The sequence below is a fragment of the Brassica napus genome, chromosome A9 (assembly GCF_020379485.1).
Source record: "Brassica napus cultivar Da-Ae chromosome A9, Da-Ae, whole genome shotgun sequence".
Lineage (NCBI taxonomy): Eukaryota > Viridiplantae > Streptophyta > Magnoliopsida > Brassicales > Brassicaceae > Brassica > Brassica napus.
In genome coordinates this window covers 29,770,668-29,785,629 of record NC_063442.1, presented here as the reverse complement: position 1 = coordinate 29,785,629, position 14,962 = coordinate 29,770,668, and the positions used below count along the sequence as shown (strand labels likewise).

General features: G+C 36.2%; 3 protein-coding genes across 3 annotated transcripts; all 3 read left to right on the top strand.

Moving 5' to 3' along the window:
- Positions 1–18: 18 nt before the first annotated feature.
- BNAA09G28480D lies at positions 19–3,177 on the top strand. Its single transcript, XM_013786668.3, has 12 exons — positions 19–477; positions 555–702; positions 810–955; positions 1,029–1,211; positions 1,378–1,453; positions 1,559–1,630; positions 1,712–1,797; positions 1,898–1,971; positions 2,054–2,099; positions 2,281–2,390; positions 2,501–2,675; positions 2,772–3,177. The coding sequence occupies exons 1-12, from the start codon at positions 217–219 to the stop codon at positions 2,958–2,960; spliced, it is 1,566 nt and encodes a 521-aa protein (XP_013642122.1). The 5' UTR covers positions 19–216; the 3' UTR covers positions 2,961–3,177.
- A 2,398-nt stretch (positions 3,178–5,575) lies between these two features.
- On the top strand, positions 5,576–7,032 carry LOC106347173. Its single transcript, XM_013786669.3, has 3 exons — positions 5,576–6,484; positions 6,586–6,651; positions 6,730–7,032. The coding sequence occupies exons 1-3, from the start codon at positions 5,714–5,716 to the stop codon at positions 6,733–6,735; spliced, it is 843 nt and encodes a 280-aa protein (XP_013642123.1). The 5' UTR covers positions 5,576–5,713; the 3' UTR covers positions 6,736–7,032.
- Positions 7,033–8,390: 1,358 nt separating this feature from the next.
- On the top strand, positions 8,391–13,698 carry LOC106367477 (glutamine--tRNA ligase, cytoplasmic). Its single transcript, XM_013807260.3, has 22 exons — positions 8,391–8,677; positions 8,914–8,964; positions 9,043–9,114; positions 9,237–9,336; positions 9,498–9,593; positions 9,721–9,782; positions 9,869–9,979; positions 10,051–10,143; positions 10,368–10,520; positions 10,622–10,677; positions 10,774–10,864; positions 10,951–11,037; positions 11,179–11,376; positions 11,463–11,561; positions 11,898–12,029; positions 12,111–12,247; positions 12,341–12,536; positions 12,626–12,726; positions 12,808–12,913; positions 12,982–13,071; positions 13,148–13,280; positions 13,417–13,698. The coding sequence occupies exons 1-22, from the start codon at positions 8,555–8,557 to the stop codon at positions 13,509–13,511; spliced, it is 2,382 nt and encodes a 793-aa protein (XP_013662714.1). The 5' UTR covers positions 8,391–8,554; the 3' UTR covers positions 13,512–13,698.
- The last annotated feature ends 1,264 nt before the right edge of the window (positions 13,699–14,962 follow it).

Below are 14,962 nucleotides of genomic sequence, written 5' to 3'. Positions count from 1 at the left end.
AAAGTCTAATCCCCAATCGAAGCCAAGACAGTCAGCTAATTTGAATCGTCAAGCTTCAAGTTCAAACTGAAAGAGAAACATTAGTGATGTATAAAAAGAAGCAAAATTGAAAATCAAAGAAGGGGTCATTAGTGTGATGTATAAAAGATCAGTCATTTACATATCAAGAGTGGAATTTAAAGCTTCAACCACTTTCGGATTCAGGTTCCGCGGAAAATGGGCAATCTCAATCTCGCGGTGATCATCAAGAACCCTGGAGACTCCGCCCAGTTCCTCCTCGAGAAGCAAAAACATCCTGCAAAGTTTGGGGACGAAGCTTACGACTCCTACGTCGACTCCAATCTCTGGGACCTCCCATCAGCAGATCTACCGACTCTAGAAGACGGAACCAGGTCCGTAAATGCTCTCTCTATAGCTGAATCATGCTCAGAAGAGATCGATTTGAAGAATTTCGACTTAGACTCTACCCTGATTCGAGTAAGTGTTGTAATTCTACACTACACTCTCTCTTTCTCTTTCTCGCGTTTTCTCATTTGCTCCCTGAGTAAATGCAGCTGTTGGCGAGTTTAGGGATTGAGTTTAGCGATGTGGGAGAGTGGAGTTTCGTCAGGTATGTAGTGGAGCCTGAGTTTGGACCTGACTCATGCGTCCCTACTTGTTTTCTCTCCGGGAAGCTGTTGGATACAGACAAGAGTTTACAAGGTTGTCCCTTTTTTCCTATAATGTTTTGTTTCTTTCTTGAGGTTTTGGAAATAGAGAACTGGAATCTTAATTAAGTAAACTCACTCGGTTATTGAATTGTAGTGCAGACAACTGTAAGTGGATGTCCATGGAAGCTTGCTTTGACTGTCTTTTAGATGCAAAACTGGGTGGTGATCGTGTTGGACCATTAGTGTTACTCGGGCTTGGGGATGGTTATATGAAGCAGAAGTTGGCACCTTCTCTGCCTGTCCAGGTCTGTTTGTTACTAGACAATCTTATGAATATTTAATTAGAATCTTACTTTCATGTCTTTTTTTGTATCTCAGGAATATCCACCCGGTGTTATGGTTGTGCCAATGCGTAGCAGGACATTGAAACCTTTCACGACTACTAATCTGGTTGTGTTTGCTCCTGAAAATGGTTCAGTGGACTATCAAGAGACAGGTTTTGTGATTCATGGGGATGCATTGATTGTGGATCCTGGTTGCCACTACAAACTCCACAGTGAGGTTTGTCACAAATCCATGTGTAGTTTTTGCTCTTCGTATCATATATCCTTTGTTTCCTTAGGAGTTAGGAATGTATACACAAACTCTTCTCACCATCTTCAAAGATCTGGTTTGTACGTTTACCATTACAAACTATTCATAACTGCATTGCTTTGTCTTGATCCAGCTCAAGAAAATTGCTGATGCTTTACCTAGAAAGCTAATTGTCTTTGTTACACATCACCATCGTGATCACATTGGTGGTATGAATCTCTCTTGTTTTCCTTCCTACTCTCTCTCTCTCTTTGAAAATGTAACTCAGATATCTTTATTGACTATTATGATCTACCTCTTCATCCATGTTTCAGGTCTTTCTGCTATACAAGAAAGCAATCCTGATGCTATTCTAGTGGCACATGTCAAAACTAGGAATCGCATTGGTATCATTCTTCACTCTTCAGTATAGTGTATTAGTGTGTTCCGTTCTTGTAAATTTAACTTCGTCTTATTTGTGATTTCAGATGGTTGGTCTGGTAACTATACCCCTGTCTCTGGAGGAGAAAACATCTATGTCAATGGTCAGAGTTTGACCGTCATTTTTGCTCCGGTATATCTATCCAGCTACTTTTATATATTGTGTAACCCTACGATCTGCTGCTCTGTTGGAAAGTATACTGTTTAGTAAACTATAAAACATACTCCCACAGGGACACACAGATGGCCATATGGCACTGCTTCATAACTCCACTCGTTCTCTGATTGTTGGTGATCATTGTGTTGGGTAAGACGAGGCACCTTCCTCTGAATCTCTGTTGCTATAGTGAACATAACAAAATGTTAATGACCAATTTGCGTTGTTTCAGTAAAGGAAGTGCTTTCTTGGACATTAGGTCAGGTGGGAACATGACGGTAAGTGTTAAGTAGCCTTTGGAAGCTTGGTATAGGCTGGGATGTTTTGTAGTTGTGTTTTGTTTCCAGATTTGCTGCTTCAATATTAAAAGAGACTGTTTTTTTCAAAAGTTTTGTTTAGTCATAGTATCAATGTTAAGTAGCACAACTTCCTCAATTTCCATTTTTTTTTCGTTTGCAGGAATACTTTCAAACGACATATAAGTTCCTGGAGCTTTCTCCACATGTAGTCATTCCCATGCATGGAAGGGTCAATCTGTGGCCAAAACACATGCTCTGCGGATATCTCAAGTATGAATATGCTGTTGTAGATTAGAATCTGACTTTCTGAAAACCTGTGGATATATAACTGAGGAAACTTGATAAGGAATTTTGATGGGAGGAGTGATGTTGTTTTACAGAAACCGCAGGAGCAGAGAAGAATCAATCCTAAAGGCCACTGAGGATGGAGCTCAGACATTGTTTGACATAGTTTCTAATGTGTACTCAAAAGTGGATCGCAGTTTCTGGTTGGCTGCAGCGTCAAACGTGAGGCTGCATATCGACAACCTAGCTGTAGAAAACAAATTACCAGAGGTAATTATACTCTTCTTTAATCCCAATGAAAATGCATACAATATGTGTTTGCGTTCTTAACCTTGTTACTACTGCTTATGTTTAATTTTGATTCAGGGATTCTCAATCCAGAAGTTTAAAGCAAGTTGCGGATTTAGTTTTAAGGTACGGTGGGCTGCGGGTTATATCGGTAGCCGGATTCCATTCAAGATCAATAAGCCAGGTTTAATTATGTCAGTGATAGCTGCAGGAGCTGGTTATTTTCTTCTCTACACTTGCAAAAAGAAGGACACTATTGAATCTTGATTAGTGAAGGCCTGTGGCCAGAGCTTATTTATCCATGTGTGCTCCTTTGGCAGAATGAGAAGTCCTTTTGATAAATATGAAATACCAATGAGATGGCCAATACTTTATATTATACCAAAAGTTACATCTAGAGTCTTATCTTTGAATTCACATTTCTATTTCTGAGAAGCTTGTAAAAGTTTAGTGTTGGTAATATATCCGTTGTTATCTTCGACTTCTTTACTAGAGTAATACAAAACACTAAAAACAAAAAAAAATGGAAAGTTGACTATAAATTCTCTCTCTCTAATTGTTAAGTAGTCATAATTCTAAACTAACCTTTTGGATACATATGAAAACTTTTCAAATTATTTTAAAATTATAATATATTCTTAATACATGTTTATGACCCACATCAAATATAAGAATTAACTAGAGTATAGTCCGCGTTCTTCATATTTTTTTAACAAAATATAATTTACAAATATTTTAACATTTTTATTTTAGTGTAATTAACCATATAATTATAAGTAAGGTTGAGTCCAAGGGTAGGATATGGTTCTAAAGTACACTAAAATAAAACTTTTAAATGTTAGTTATAAAAAATGTTAAAATCTATTGATATTGTAAATTATATTTTGTTAAAAAATATTTCTTCGCTTTAAGTGCGGATCATAGTCTAGGTTATATTAAATAGGAAAATTATTTTAAATATTATTTAATTTTATTTTTAATTACTTCAACCCGTTTCATTACAAAATTTTAATAAAATATCTGTAATTGCTTTGGTTAAATTTGTGATATATACTTATTTGATAAATTTTTAATTATAAAATTTGTTTGATGTTAATTTATTAACTCTAACATTTTATTTGTAAAACCTATTTGATGTCAACTTAAACCAAGCATAATCTCGCATATATAGTTATATGTTCTGAAGAATAAAAATGATTTAAAAATAAGAATCTAATATTTTTGACAAAAAATAAACTAATATTTATTAAGTTTAAATAAATGTGATTTTTTATTTATGAAAATACAAAAAATAGTCTATTAATTTAATTAATTTCATATTAAATGATTTTTCTAGTATCTAAACCCTCAAAAATAGTAATTTATTTTTAACTTCTACAAAATATTTGAGTAGTTTTAAATCAAATAATTTAAAAGAAGATAAAAAAAATTATTAAAAATGTACAACATTATGTTTTATATTGTTTGGACATAAGATTAGTTAATGTGTTGTTTGGAAATACATTTATTAATATAATGTTACTATGATTAGAAGAGTGAATTTAACTACAGTATAACTTTTTTAAATTAATAATCTACAAATTAATATACACTAAAAACCTCTATAAAATAATATAATTTTATAGTCTCAAATTAAGTTTTGGTTCAATTAATATATTGATAAATTAATAACTTCTATAAATTAATAAAAAATTATAGTTTTGGTGTAGTCTCAACATTATTAATTTATAGAGGTTTTACTGTATATAATAAAATAGCGTATTTAATTTAAAAATTTACAAAAGAAAGGTTGGATCCGATGGTTGGATTCTGTTTTAATAAAAGAGAAGTGTTTAGAGATTTGTTTCTAGAGCAGGACATGTTCCAGATTAGTAAACCTGATGATACATTAAACTGAAGAAGCATTTTATCTAACATAGACCCATAGACCAATTCGGAAAAAGCCACATAAACTCATCAACGCGTGACATACAACTGCAGTTACGTTAAATTTGAAATTCCTTAGAAAATTTGTATCATAACATTTTTCTTGTGTATGTTACTAAGTATGTCATTTTTAATATTGTGAACATATAATCAAATCCAAGTTATGCATATATTCATTTCTTGAAAGCTATATTCAATTTTTAATTAAATTATTTTCCATCCAATAAAAATCATAGAACAAATTAATTCAACCAAAAAAGTAAAAAAAATTTAGAAAGATCTTAATAGGTAGATTACTATTAATGTTTGTATGCAAGAAAGTTTGGGGTTATAATTTCATAAAATAATTTATGCATAATTATGTAAGTTAACGGAGAACAATTTATAAGAAATTTTAGCAATGGGCAAGTAAAATCATCAATTTTATAGACCGTCTAAGATAATGCAAGTAAAACCATAAGAATTTTTTTCATAGTTCATATAATCATAATATATTTTTTTAAAACAATAATAAATTAGTATCAAAAATCCTAGAGTTTTTTTAGTAACCAGCTCATCAAGTCCTAGAAGCCATTAATTTCTTAATTAAAAAATTACGAAAATTAAATTTGGTAACATATTAAAATATGAAATTGACCTAGTAAAAGTGGATTAGCCGATCATATGATTTTGGAAACGGAGGAGAGGAAGAGAAAAAGAAGACAGGAATGATCCCGACTGAGATGGTGCGGTGGGTTAAAATAAACGGCTAATGTGAAAGACCGAATACAATCGGACGGCTATTAATTCATCATTCACTTAAAAATGAAACTCTTCTGAACCCGGGAAAATGTAAACCCCGAGTACATACATGCGCATTGTAGCGAACCATCATTGATATTTCCGAAAATACCCTCTGATCAACCACTGATTTACGATCTTCCTCCTTCCCCCGTACATATAAACAAAGCTTTGGCCATTCTCTGACGGTATCCTTAACAAAAGCCGAGAAAAAAAAACCTCACCGCCGGTAAAATTTTCCGGCGATCTTGGAAAGAGTCGAGAAAGCCAGGGAAAGAGAAAGAGATTGAATCGGTTCTAGAGTGCACCGATCAATGGTATTTCGAGGTGAGATGACGACGACGACGAGACCGGAGCGACCCAAGACTCTCCATAACTTCACGCTCCCGAGCTTGAAGTGGGGGAGTCAGCGACATCTCACGTGCACGAAGATCGAATCTACGAGCAGCGGAAGCGGTTCCGGCGATCCCCGACTCCGACGCCGATCTCCGCCTCTGAGATTCTCTGATTCCTCCGTCGCGATCCCCGCCTCCGGCGAGTCTGAACATCGTAGCAGGAGAAGCAACAGAAACAGCCAGCATCGCCGGCCGAGGAACGCGCCGTTGAAATCTGTGGATGACGGCGGCGAGGAGGAGGAAGAGGAAGGGATCGAGGAGTTCAGGGTGAAGATCATGTCGGATCTGAAGACGGTGAGGGATAAGATCACGCAATCGATGTATGCTCTCGGGGAGCGAGACGAAGAACAACGGAGAACCGATGGCTCCGGCTCCGGTCAGGAGGAGAAAGAGGTTTCTCCGGTGAAGCCGTGGAATCTGAGGAAACGAAGAGCGGCGTGCAAGGAACCAGCTGAGGGGAGGATAGTGAATCCGTCGCCGCCGCCGTCGAGAAACGACCCGACGAGGGTTGTGAAGGAGAGATGCGGAGCGGTGGAAGCCGAGACGGCGGCGAAGGAGATGATGGTGCGGCCCAAGTTTTTCGTGAAGCTGTCGAAGAAGGAAATCGAGGAGGATTTCATGGCGGTTGTGGGTCACCGACCACCGCGCCGGCCTAAGAAGCGGCCAAGGACCGTTCAGAAAAAGCTCGATGTAAAGTCTTGGGCTTTCGCAGATTTTGATTAAAACATTTGATTCAGTTTCTTGATCTGATTGAAATTTTGGTCTCTTTGTTTGTTTCCCGGTGGTTACAGAGCTTGCATCCTGCGTTTTATTTGACTGAAGTGACGCTTGATGATTATAAGGTGGAAGAAACCAAGGTATGATGATGATTATCAAGGCTTTGTTGTTATGTTTTGAAAGAGTTCTTAATCTCTTTGCGTTTTCTTAATATGCAGAGATGATGATGATGAATGATGATTGTGTAACTCAGTTGCCGTTGAAGTTTCAAGGAGTTGTCAAATATTTGAAAAATTGGATAAAGTCTTGAAGCTGCTTTTCGTTTTCTCAGTGATTCTTCGTTCTTCTCAAGTTGTTCTGAATAAACTGTACAAAAAAGGCTATGGAGAACGTGTAGGTTCCTGTTGATTAAATTTACATAATGAAGTTTCGTTTCACAAAAAATCTTAGACCAAGAAACAATAGCTTCATAGATGTGTTTAAATACTTTTTTTCTCTTTGAATTTTGAGCGTTCTCTCCAGATCTCAGATTTATCACATGCTTCATCTATGGCTTAGCATCTTCAATTATGCTCATTGATGCACCGACAGAAGAAACAAAAATGTTTTGTGAGATATCTATGAACAGCTTGATGTGTGACAGTGTGAAGGAAGAAGAGAGTTTTCTGGCTCAATGTTTTTTGAGTCTGTGCAAGGAGTTTCCTTTGGCTTCTATGCTTGGATGAAACGCAGATCGTTAAACTTGAAAAAGGCTGCAAGTGTATTTTATTTTGATTCCTAGGACAAGTTGAGAGTACCAATTGGTTTTGTTGTGGTGGGGCTTAACTTTATTTCCCGCGTCGGCTTCGATTCCGCTTTCCGGAGTTTATAGTGCTTTGACTCGTTCTTGCCGGTTAACATCTTCCTGGTTTGGTTTAACCAGGTTAAAGTCTGGTTAAGCAGTCGCCGTGCTTGACCTGACTCTTCGAAGGTGGGCTCTGGTTTGCTTACTGATGGGTTTATGGCCAACTTCTTTACTAATTTGAAGCAACACATAAAGAAAGTATGACAAACTCTGATCTGTTAAGATGCCCACTTGAATTTGTGGGTATTGTTCTATCATTAGAATCCAGTTCGAATTTTAATAGATTCAAAAAAACTTCAAAAATGGATTAATATTCAAACTAGTTATTTATTTAAAGATAAGTATTTAAAATTTAAATAAATATTTCAAATACTTAATTTTATATCTATATCTATACTATTATTTGCGAAGTAAATTTTTGCAACAGAGCTCTCACGTTAAAAGTTAGAACGGTTAATATCTATCTTACCCTTAATAAATTAAATATATAAATTAATAAAAAATAAAAACGAGTTTGATTTTTTAATAATATAAGTGATTAAAACTAAGAATTATCCAAAATCTAAAAATATATTTAAAAATTGAAAATTAAGATATAAATTATTTTTAATTAAATATTAATAAAAAAGCATTTGTATAAATAAAAATATTTGTCATATATAAATAATTTGATGTTTGATTTAATTTTTAAAAAAATATAAATAAAAAATTATCATTTTGATTTTTTAATTAATAAAACAAAAACTAATAAATCTTCACACAAAATAGGTCTGCATCTGCAGACAAAACACCTAGTTTATTTTAATTCAAGAGTAAAAATACTCCAACATTATTATTAACAGAATCTAAAAGGAATTCAAAAACAAGATATTTTTTAAAAAATAAAGGTATAAAATCTATTTGAATTAAAATAGTATTAGTTGAATCAGACCTAATAAATCATAATAAAAGTCAGATTAGGTTTATGAAGTTGGATTCCTAAAAGTCTAAAACCGATAAACCCGATGGTATACGAACAACGTCCAAGAGCGTACTACTTCTTTTTATATTAGCCATCTTCGGTTTTGAGCAAACCAAAGAGATTTGATAAAACCGGAGAAGAAAGAAAGGAACGTCTCTGTCGTCCACATCATCAAAACCCTAGAGCTAAGTCGTCGTTTCCTTCCCCATATTCTGTTACTTTTGTCAGTTTCGGCGCCATGGCTCCCAACGTCGATGAATCTGTGAAGCTCTTCCTCAGCATCGGCCTCGACGAGAAAACCGCCGCCACTACCATCAACAACCCCAAGGTCACCGCTAATCTCACCGCCGTTATCCACGAGGTATCGTTTCTAGTCTCTCCTCCTCATTCTTCCCCCCCCTCGCTACTGTTGTATTCGCAATCGCTATCTATTCTGATGAAATTGGATTGAAGATGACTAAGTATCGTTTTACCTTTCTCCTCTGTTGACTGTGAACTCAATTCGAAATTCATAGTTTGATTGATGATTTGGATTCTTTGCATGTAAGCATCTGATGTAATCTGATCACTTGGCTTGCTCCCTTATCTTGAGTACAGGCTGGTGTCACTGACGGATGCGATCGAACTACTGGAAACCTGTTGTACACTGTGAGATTTGTTCTGATTAGCGTTTTGAATTTGTATCAATGCTTGAGGGAAGCTTATTGAGGGTTTTATGTGAATCAGGTCGCTACTAAGCACCATTCAAATCTTCTTCTGCATCGTCCTACATTGTTCGATTACATTGTTTCCTCCAAGGTTAGCTTATGACACCTGTATTGATAGTCTCTGCAGCTGGAGTGTTATCCCTTTTGTGGGGTTTGGTTGATGGGGAAACGGGCGAATGTTGTTTTGATTCTCTCTGTGTGATGGATCTGCAGATTAAAACTCCAGCACAATTGGATGCTGCAGTTTCGTTTTTTGACAATCACGCTGCTGAGGACTTCAAGCTAAATGAATTTGAGGAGGCATGTGGTGTTGGTAAGAGCGTTTGGGTTTTACTAGCCGGGATTATATTTATTTCGTAATGCTAGCATGTATAGGGTTTCTGTTTTCTTTATTAAAACGGTGCTTAGAGGTTATATATTGTTGTGTTTTCTGTGGATTTGGAGATGAGATCTTCATTATTTTTCTTGAAACAGGGGTTGAAGTTTCTGCAGAAGATATTGAGAAAGCAGCTGAAAAAGTTTTTGAAGAGAATAGGAGTGCAATAGTGGAGCAGCGCTACCGAACTAATGGTTAGTCTGTGCGCTTTACCTGTTTTTTTCCGAGGCATATACTTCTGTGCATTTCTCTATATTTTTTTTCACATAACCAAATTATTATGTTTCTTGGTTGAACTTTTGATGTATTTGTGTTGTGTAGTGGGTCAATTGCTTGGACATGTCCGGAAAAGTTTGCCATGGGCAGATCCTAAGATTGTAAAGGTGAGCTACCCTTTTTATCACACTGCCTTCTTTGCTAGCCACAAACGAAATCTTAGTTTTCTTATTTTGTCGTACTTCTGTAATAGGACGTCATAGACAGAAAAATGTATGAACTGCTTGGTGAGAGAACTGCTGCGGACAATGAAAAACCTACAAAAAAGAAGGAAAAGAAGGAGAAACCTGCTGCCAAAGCTGAGGTAATTGGAACTTTTTGTAATGTGTTTTCTTTTGTGTTCATTAGTTCTTCATATTTGTGGCATATTTGTAGGAAAAGAAAGCTGCTGTAGAAGCTACCCCAGAGCCATCAGAAGAGGAGCTTAATCCATATTCTATATTCCCTCAGCCAGAGCAAAATTTGATGGTACGCAGAGCTTTTTGTTTGTTTCCGATAATTTGGTTTATTGAAATATATTCAAGTCCACGTTCTAAAAATATAGCTTTTGAAGCAAATGTATGATGCCAATATGTTTAATGTGATATTCTCGTTTCTTCATGGGGAATTCATAGCATTGTCATGTAACATATGCTCATAGGGATTCGCTGGTCAGCAATCTTGAGTTACCATTAATTAATATATATTCTCAGGTTCACACAGAAGTCTTTTATAGCGATGGCTCTGTGCTCAAATGTAACAATAAGAAGGAAGTGCTTGATAAACATCTCAAGGTGACTGGAGGGAAGGTCTATACCAGGTTCCCACCTGAACCAAATGGATATCTACATATTGGACATGCAAAGGTAAGATTGACATAAAATGTGGCTGTCAGATACTTTGCATGATGGTATATGATTGGTAAGACATCTATTTTTCTTTTCATTTCCAATGTTTGTTCTTTCAGGCTATGTTTGTCGATTTTGGTCTTGCAAAGGAGCGAGGAGGTTGCTGTTATCTAAGGTAAGAATCCTTATTTACTTTTACGTCTATATATCAATCATTATTTCTCGTATAACGACATAGTTAGGATTCTTTTAAACATCTGATATTGTCCAGATATGATGATACTAATCCCGAAGCAGAAAAGAAAGAGTACATTAACCACATTGAAGAAATTGTTAACTGGATGGGTTGGGAACCCTTCAAGGTATTCTTACTTTTAAGTACAAATAACCTTTATTATAAATTATGTGTTCCTATATCTATCTAATACATTCTATCGTTTTCTTCTAGATTACGTACACCAGTGATTATTTCCAAGAATTGTATGATTTGGCAGTCGAATTGATTCGGAGAGGTCATGCTTATGTTGATCATCAGGTTGAATCGGTTTTTGACCTTCAAATTTATGGATTCCTCTTACCTTTTTCAGTCAACTTTAATGTGTTAGTTTTAAGCTGCACTGCGACTTACTCCACACAGAACTCATTCTCTCTACATTATTGATTTTTTTAATTACAGAATGCTGAAGAGATAAAAGAGTACAGAGAGAAGAAAATGAATAGCCCCTGGAGGGACAGGCCGATTGAAGAATCTCTTAGACTTTTTGACGAAATGAGACGAGGAATGATTGAGGAAGGGAAAGCAACACTGCGAATGAAGCAGGATATGCAGAATGATAATTGCAATATGTATGACCTTATTGCCTACCGTATAAAGGCAAGTGAAACAAACATTATCTTTGGTTGCAGAAGAATGTATTCTCCCCATTCTTTGGATATCTTATTTGTTTATATGCTTTGCAGTTCACACCTCATCCTCATGCTGGTGACAAATGGTGCATCTATCCGAGCTATGATTTTGCCCACTGCACTGTTGACTCTCTCGAGAATATAACACATTCGGTATGTCCCTGGCTAGGTCTTTTGGCTTTTTGCAACATTAAATGCTTCATTTGTGACCCATTATCCGTTTCCAATACTATACAGCCTATTATGTATCTGTATCTTTGTTGATCTACAGTCTGTTGTATTGTTCTAACTTTTTCTTTTTTATCTCCATAAAACGTAGCTCTGTACTCTTGAATTCGAAATCCGACAGGCTTCATATTACTGGCTATTACATTTGTGACCCATTATTCGTTTCCAATACTATACAGCCTATTATGTATCTGTATCTTTGTTGATCTACAATGTGTTGTGTTGTTCTAACTTTTTCTTTTTTATCTCCATAAAACGTAGCTCTGTACTCTTGAATTCGAAACCCGACGGGCGTCATATTACTGGCTTTTACATTCCCTGGACCTCTACATGCCGTATGTGTGGGAATATTCACGGCTGAATATCACAAACACTGTAATGTCCAAGCGTAAGGTTGGTAGAATACTCAACTTGCTAGTGAACAACTTTGAATATCATATACTGGCTGTTAATTTTTTTCTTCTCTCACTGCAGTTGAATTACATTGTGACAAACAATCATGTTGATGGTTGGGATGATCCACGTCTTTTGACACTTGCTGGTCTGAGACGAAGGGGTGTGACTCCTACTGCGATCAATGCTTTTGTACGAGGAATGGGAATTACCAGAAGGTTTGCTATTTATCTAAATCACAAGTCCGTCATAAGATTTGGCCTATCTTAATCTTATTCATTGAATCTGCTGCCTGTTGTTGGATATTGAAGTGATGGTAGCATGATACATGTGAGTCGTCTTGAGCATCATATCAGAGAAGAGTTGAATAAAACGGCTCCCCGCACTATGGTGGTGCTTAATCCTCTGAAGGTGGTCATCACTAATTTGGAATCAGACAAGGTTATGGAGCTTGATGCCAAAAGGTGGCCTGATGCTCAGAACGATGACCCCTCTGCATTCTACAAGGTGAACTGTGTTCCACATATATTAGAAATCTACACGCAATGGAACATTTTTCTGTTCTCCTGATCTTTCTTTTGGGGTTTTTGATCTAGGTTCCATTCTCTAGAGTTGTGTACATTGATCAATCTGACTTCCGAATGAAGGATTCAAAAGATTACTATGGGCTCGCCCCTGGTAAATCAGTTTTGCTAAGGTATATAGAAAGGGACACTTTACTACGTTGGCGTTGAATTTGGTTCATCTGTGACTATATGTACTTCCTTCCGTTTTGCAGATATGGTTTCCCAATCAAGTGCACCAACGTTGTCTTTGCTGATGACAATGAAACCATTCGTGAGATCCATGCAGAGTATGACCCTGAGAAAAAGACAAAGCCAAAGGTTCGTTAACCATCATTAAAATATATGTAATTCCAGCGTCTCTTATTAACCAGACCCTTTTTCTGCAGGGTGTTCTACACTGGGTTGCTGAATCTTCTCCAGGAAAGGAGCCTATAAAGGTTGAAGTCCGGTTATTTGAGAAACTCTTTAACTCCGAGGTATGTATCCTTCTCTAGCTTTTGTTATAGTAACAACGATTTTTCTCTGAGCTTAAATTGTGATTAATCATAACAGAACCCGGCTGAACTCAATGATGATTGGCTTACTGACATCAACCCAAACTCCAAAGTGGTGGTTTCTGATGCCTACGCTGTGTCAATCCTTAAAGATGCTGCCGTCGGGGACAAGTTCCAGTTCGAGAGGCTAGGTACTTTTTTTTTCTGTTTCATGATCGTAAAAGGGCTTGCAATCCTTAGATGAGCAACAAGCTGCATTTATTTTTTCTGGCTAATCTTGAAAACCAACACTGATACAAGTTTCAACCATAACTTGTGATACTTTAGGTTATTTTGCGGTGGACAAGGACTCTGAGCCTGGAAAGCTTGTGTTCAACAGGACGGTCACACTCAGAGACAGTTATGGGAAAGGTGGGAAGTAAAAAGATTACAAACATATTAACACACTTTGTTGGTCAAAACTTTATTTAAACAGTAGATCAAAACTTTGTTTGATACGCACACGTTGTGGTTTTATTTTCGTTTCTTGAGTTTGTTTCCAAGTGAATGGTGAACATTGTTATGTTTAGTTTTCATCTTTCTGAACAAGAAAAGGAACTTTTTCTAATCTTCAGAAAATGATGTCGATATTAGTGGCGCAAAAAGTTGCAGAAAGCTCTTATGCCAGATTGAACAAAGGGACAGAGTTTAGTGTTTTTACGCATGTGAACTCTGATTCACTAGAAGTTGAAAATGCACTACTTTGATGGGATTGTGATTTGTTTCGTTTAACGTGTGCTGCTTCTACTACACACATCATTCAGTTTTGTTATCCTCTTAACAACATTAAAAGCTTTAAAATTGGTTCTTAATTCCTATGGAAGCACAACTTTACCTGCATGTGAATTACACAAGGAATAATAGTTGCCAAGTACGAGGATCGAATATTAAGGAATAAGGAACAAGATGCTTTTACGGTAAGGGCAACTTAGGACAATGATTCATGCAGTAAATTGATTAGAAGTATGAACTATCATCTTCTCTTTTGGTATGTCACAAATCTTTTTAAAAAATTGCTTTTGGAAAAGAAGGTTTATCACAATGTTTCGGATATGAAATTGCAATTGCTAATTCTGGCATTAAAACTATAATTCTATAACAAACTAGTCCAAAGTTCACATAAACTATCTAAACACACATAAACAACACGATTCTTTACTTACTTTAGTAAACTAATTTTGTTGGTTAAATATTTTTTAAAAGAAAAGTCTAATTGTGGAAGCACCGTAGCCTATTGGTTAAGGTTTAAAGGCTTCTACACCCAGGTCTGGGGTTCGAATCCCAGACTATGCAATTTATTGCAGATTACAAGAAATCCAGGTTTCAAGTCCCGGAGAGAGCGGTTTGTTAAACAATTATGCAGACTACAGAGGAAAGGCTTGCAAGGGATCTTCAACATGGTGCAAGTAAAATCTGGTCAGGCGTGGATCTTCATAGGACGGCTCAGGTGATGCAGTTAAGCGTAGGTCTTCATAAGGCAGGTAGTATTGTCGGTTGTCGAATCGTCTATGTAATCTTTCCTATATCATAATTGTAAGATCATAATAAATCAGCGTTATAAAAAAAAAGAAAAGTCTAATTACAGCAAAGCTTTTAAGTTTCCCTCTTTTCCTTAAAACATGTGTTCGTCCGATTAATTCAAAACTATAGCTACGTGATATGACAGTCCAAGGTTCCGTGATTATTGGTTTTTACTAGAGGAGGTGTCTTTGAGTGATCTGATCCCAAAAACACTGTTTCATGGAATTGGAGTTATTAGGTGATTCTTATGTTGATAATTACTAGTTACAACTTACAACAGAGTTCGTTGGTGTGTAAGTTTGACTGGGTTACA

What these genes read in the sequence shown, in the direction of transcription:
- BNAA09G28480D (XM_013786668.3), top strand. Translation starts at nt 217, where the DNA reads ATGGGCAATCTCAATCTCGCGGTGATCATCAAGAACCCTGGAGACTCC. An exon ending in ACTACAAACTCCACAGTGAG is followed by an intron (nt 1,212 to 1,377) that starts GTTTGTCACAAA and finishes GTCTTGATCCAG; the next exon opens with CTCAAGAAAATTGCTGATGC. An exon ending in CCATCGTGATCACATTGGTG is followed by an intron (nt 1,454 to 1,558) that starts GTATGAATCTCT and finishes TCCATGTTTCAG; the next exon opens with GTCTTTCTGCTATACAAGAA.
- LOC106347173 (XM_013786669.3), top strand. Translation starts at nt 5,714, where the DNA reads ATGGTATTTCGAGGTGAGATGACGACGACGACGAGACCGGAGCGACCC. An exon ending in CCGTTCAGAAAAAGCTCGAT is followed by an intron (nt 6,485 to 6,585) that starts GTAAAGTCTTGG and finishes CGGTGGTTACAG; the next exon opens with AGCTTGCATCCTGCGTTTTA.
- LOC106367477 (XM_013807260.3), top strand. Translation starts at nt 8,555, where the DNA reads ATGGCTCCCAACGTCGATGAATCTGTGAAGCTCTTCCTCAGCATCGGC. An exon ending in ATTACATTGTTTCCTCCAAG is followed by an intron (nt 9,115 to 9,236) that starts GTTAGCTTATGA and finishes ATGGATCTGCAG; the next exon opens with ATTAAAACTCCAGCACAATT. An exon ending in AGCCAGAGCAAAATTTGATG is followed by an intron (nt 10,144 to 10,367) that starts GTACGCAGAGCT and finishes ATATATTCTCAG; the next exon opens with GTTCACACAGAAGTCTTTTA.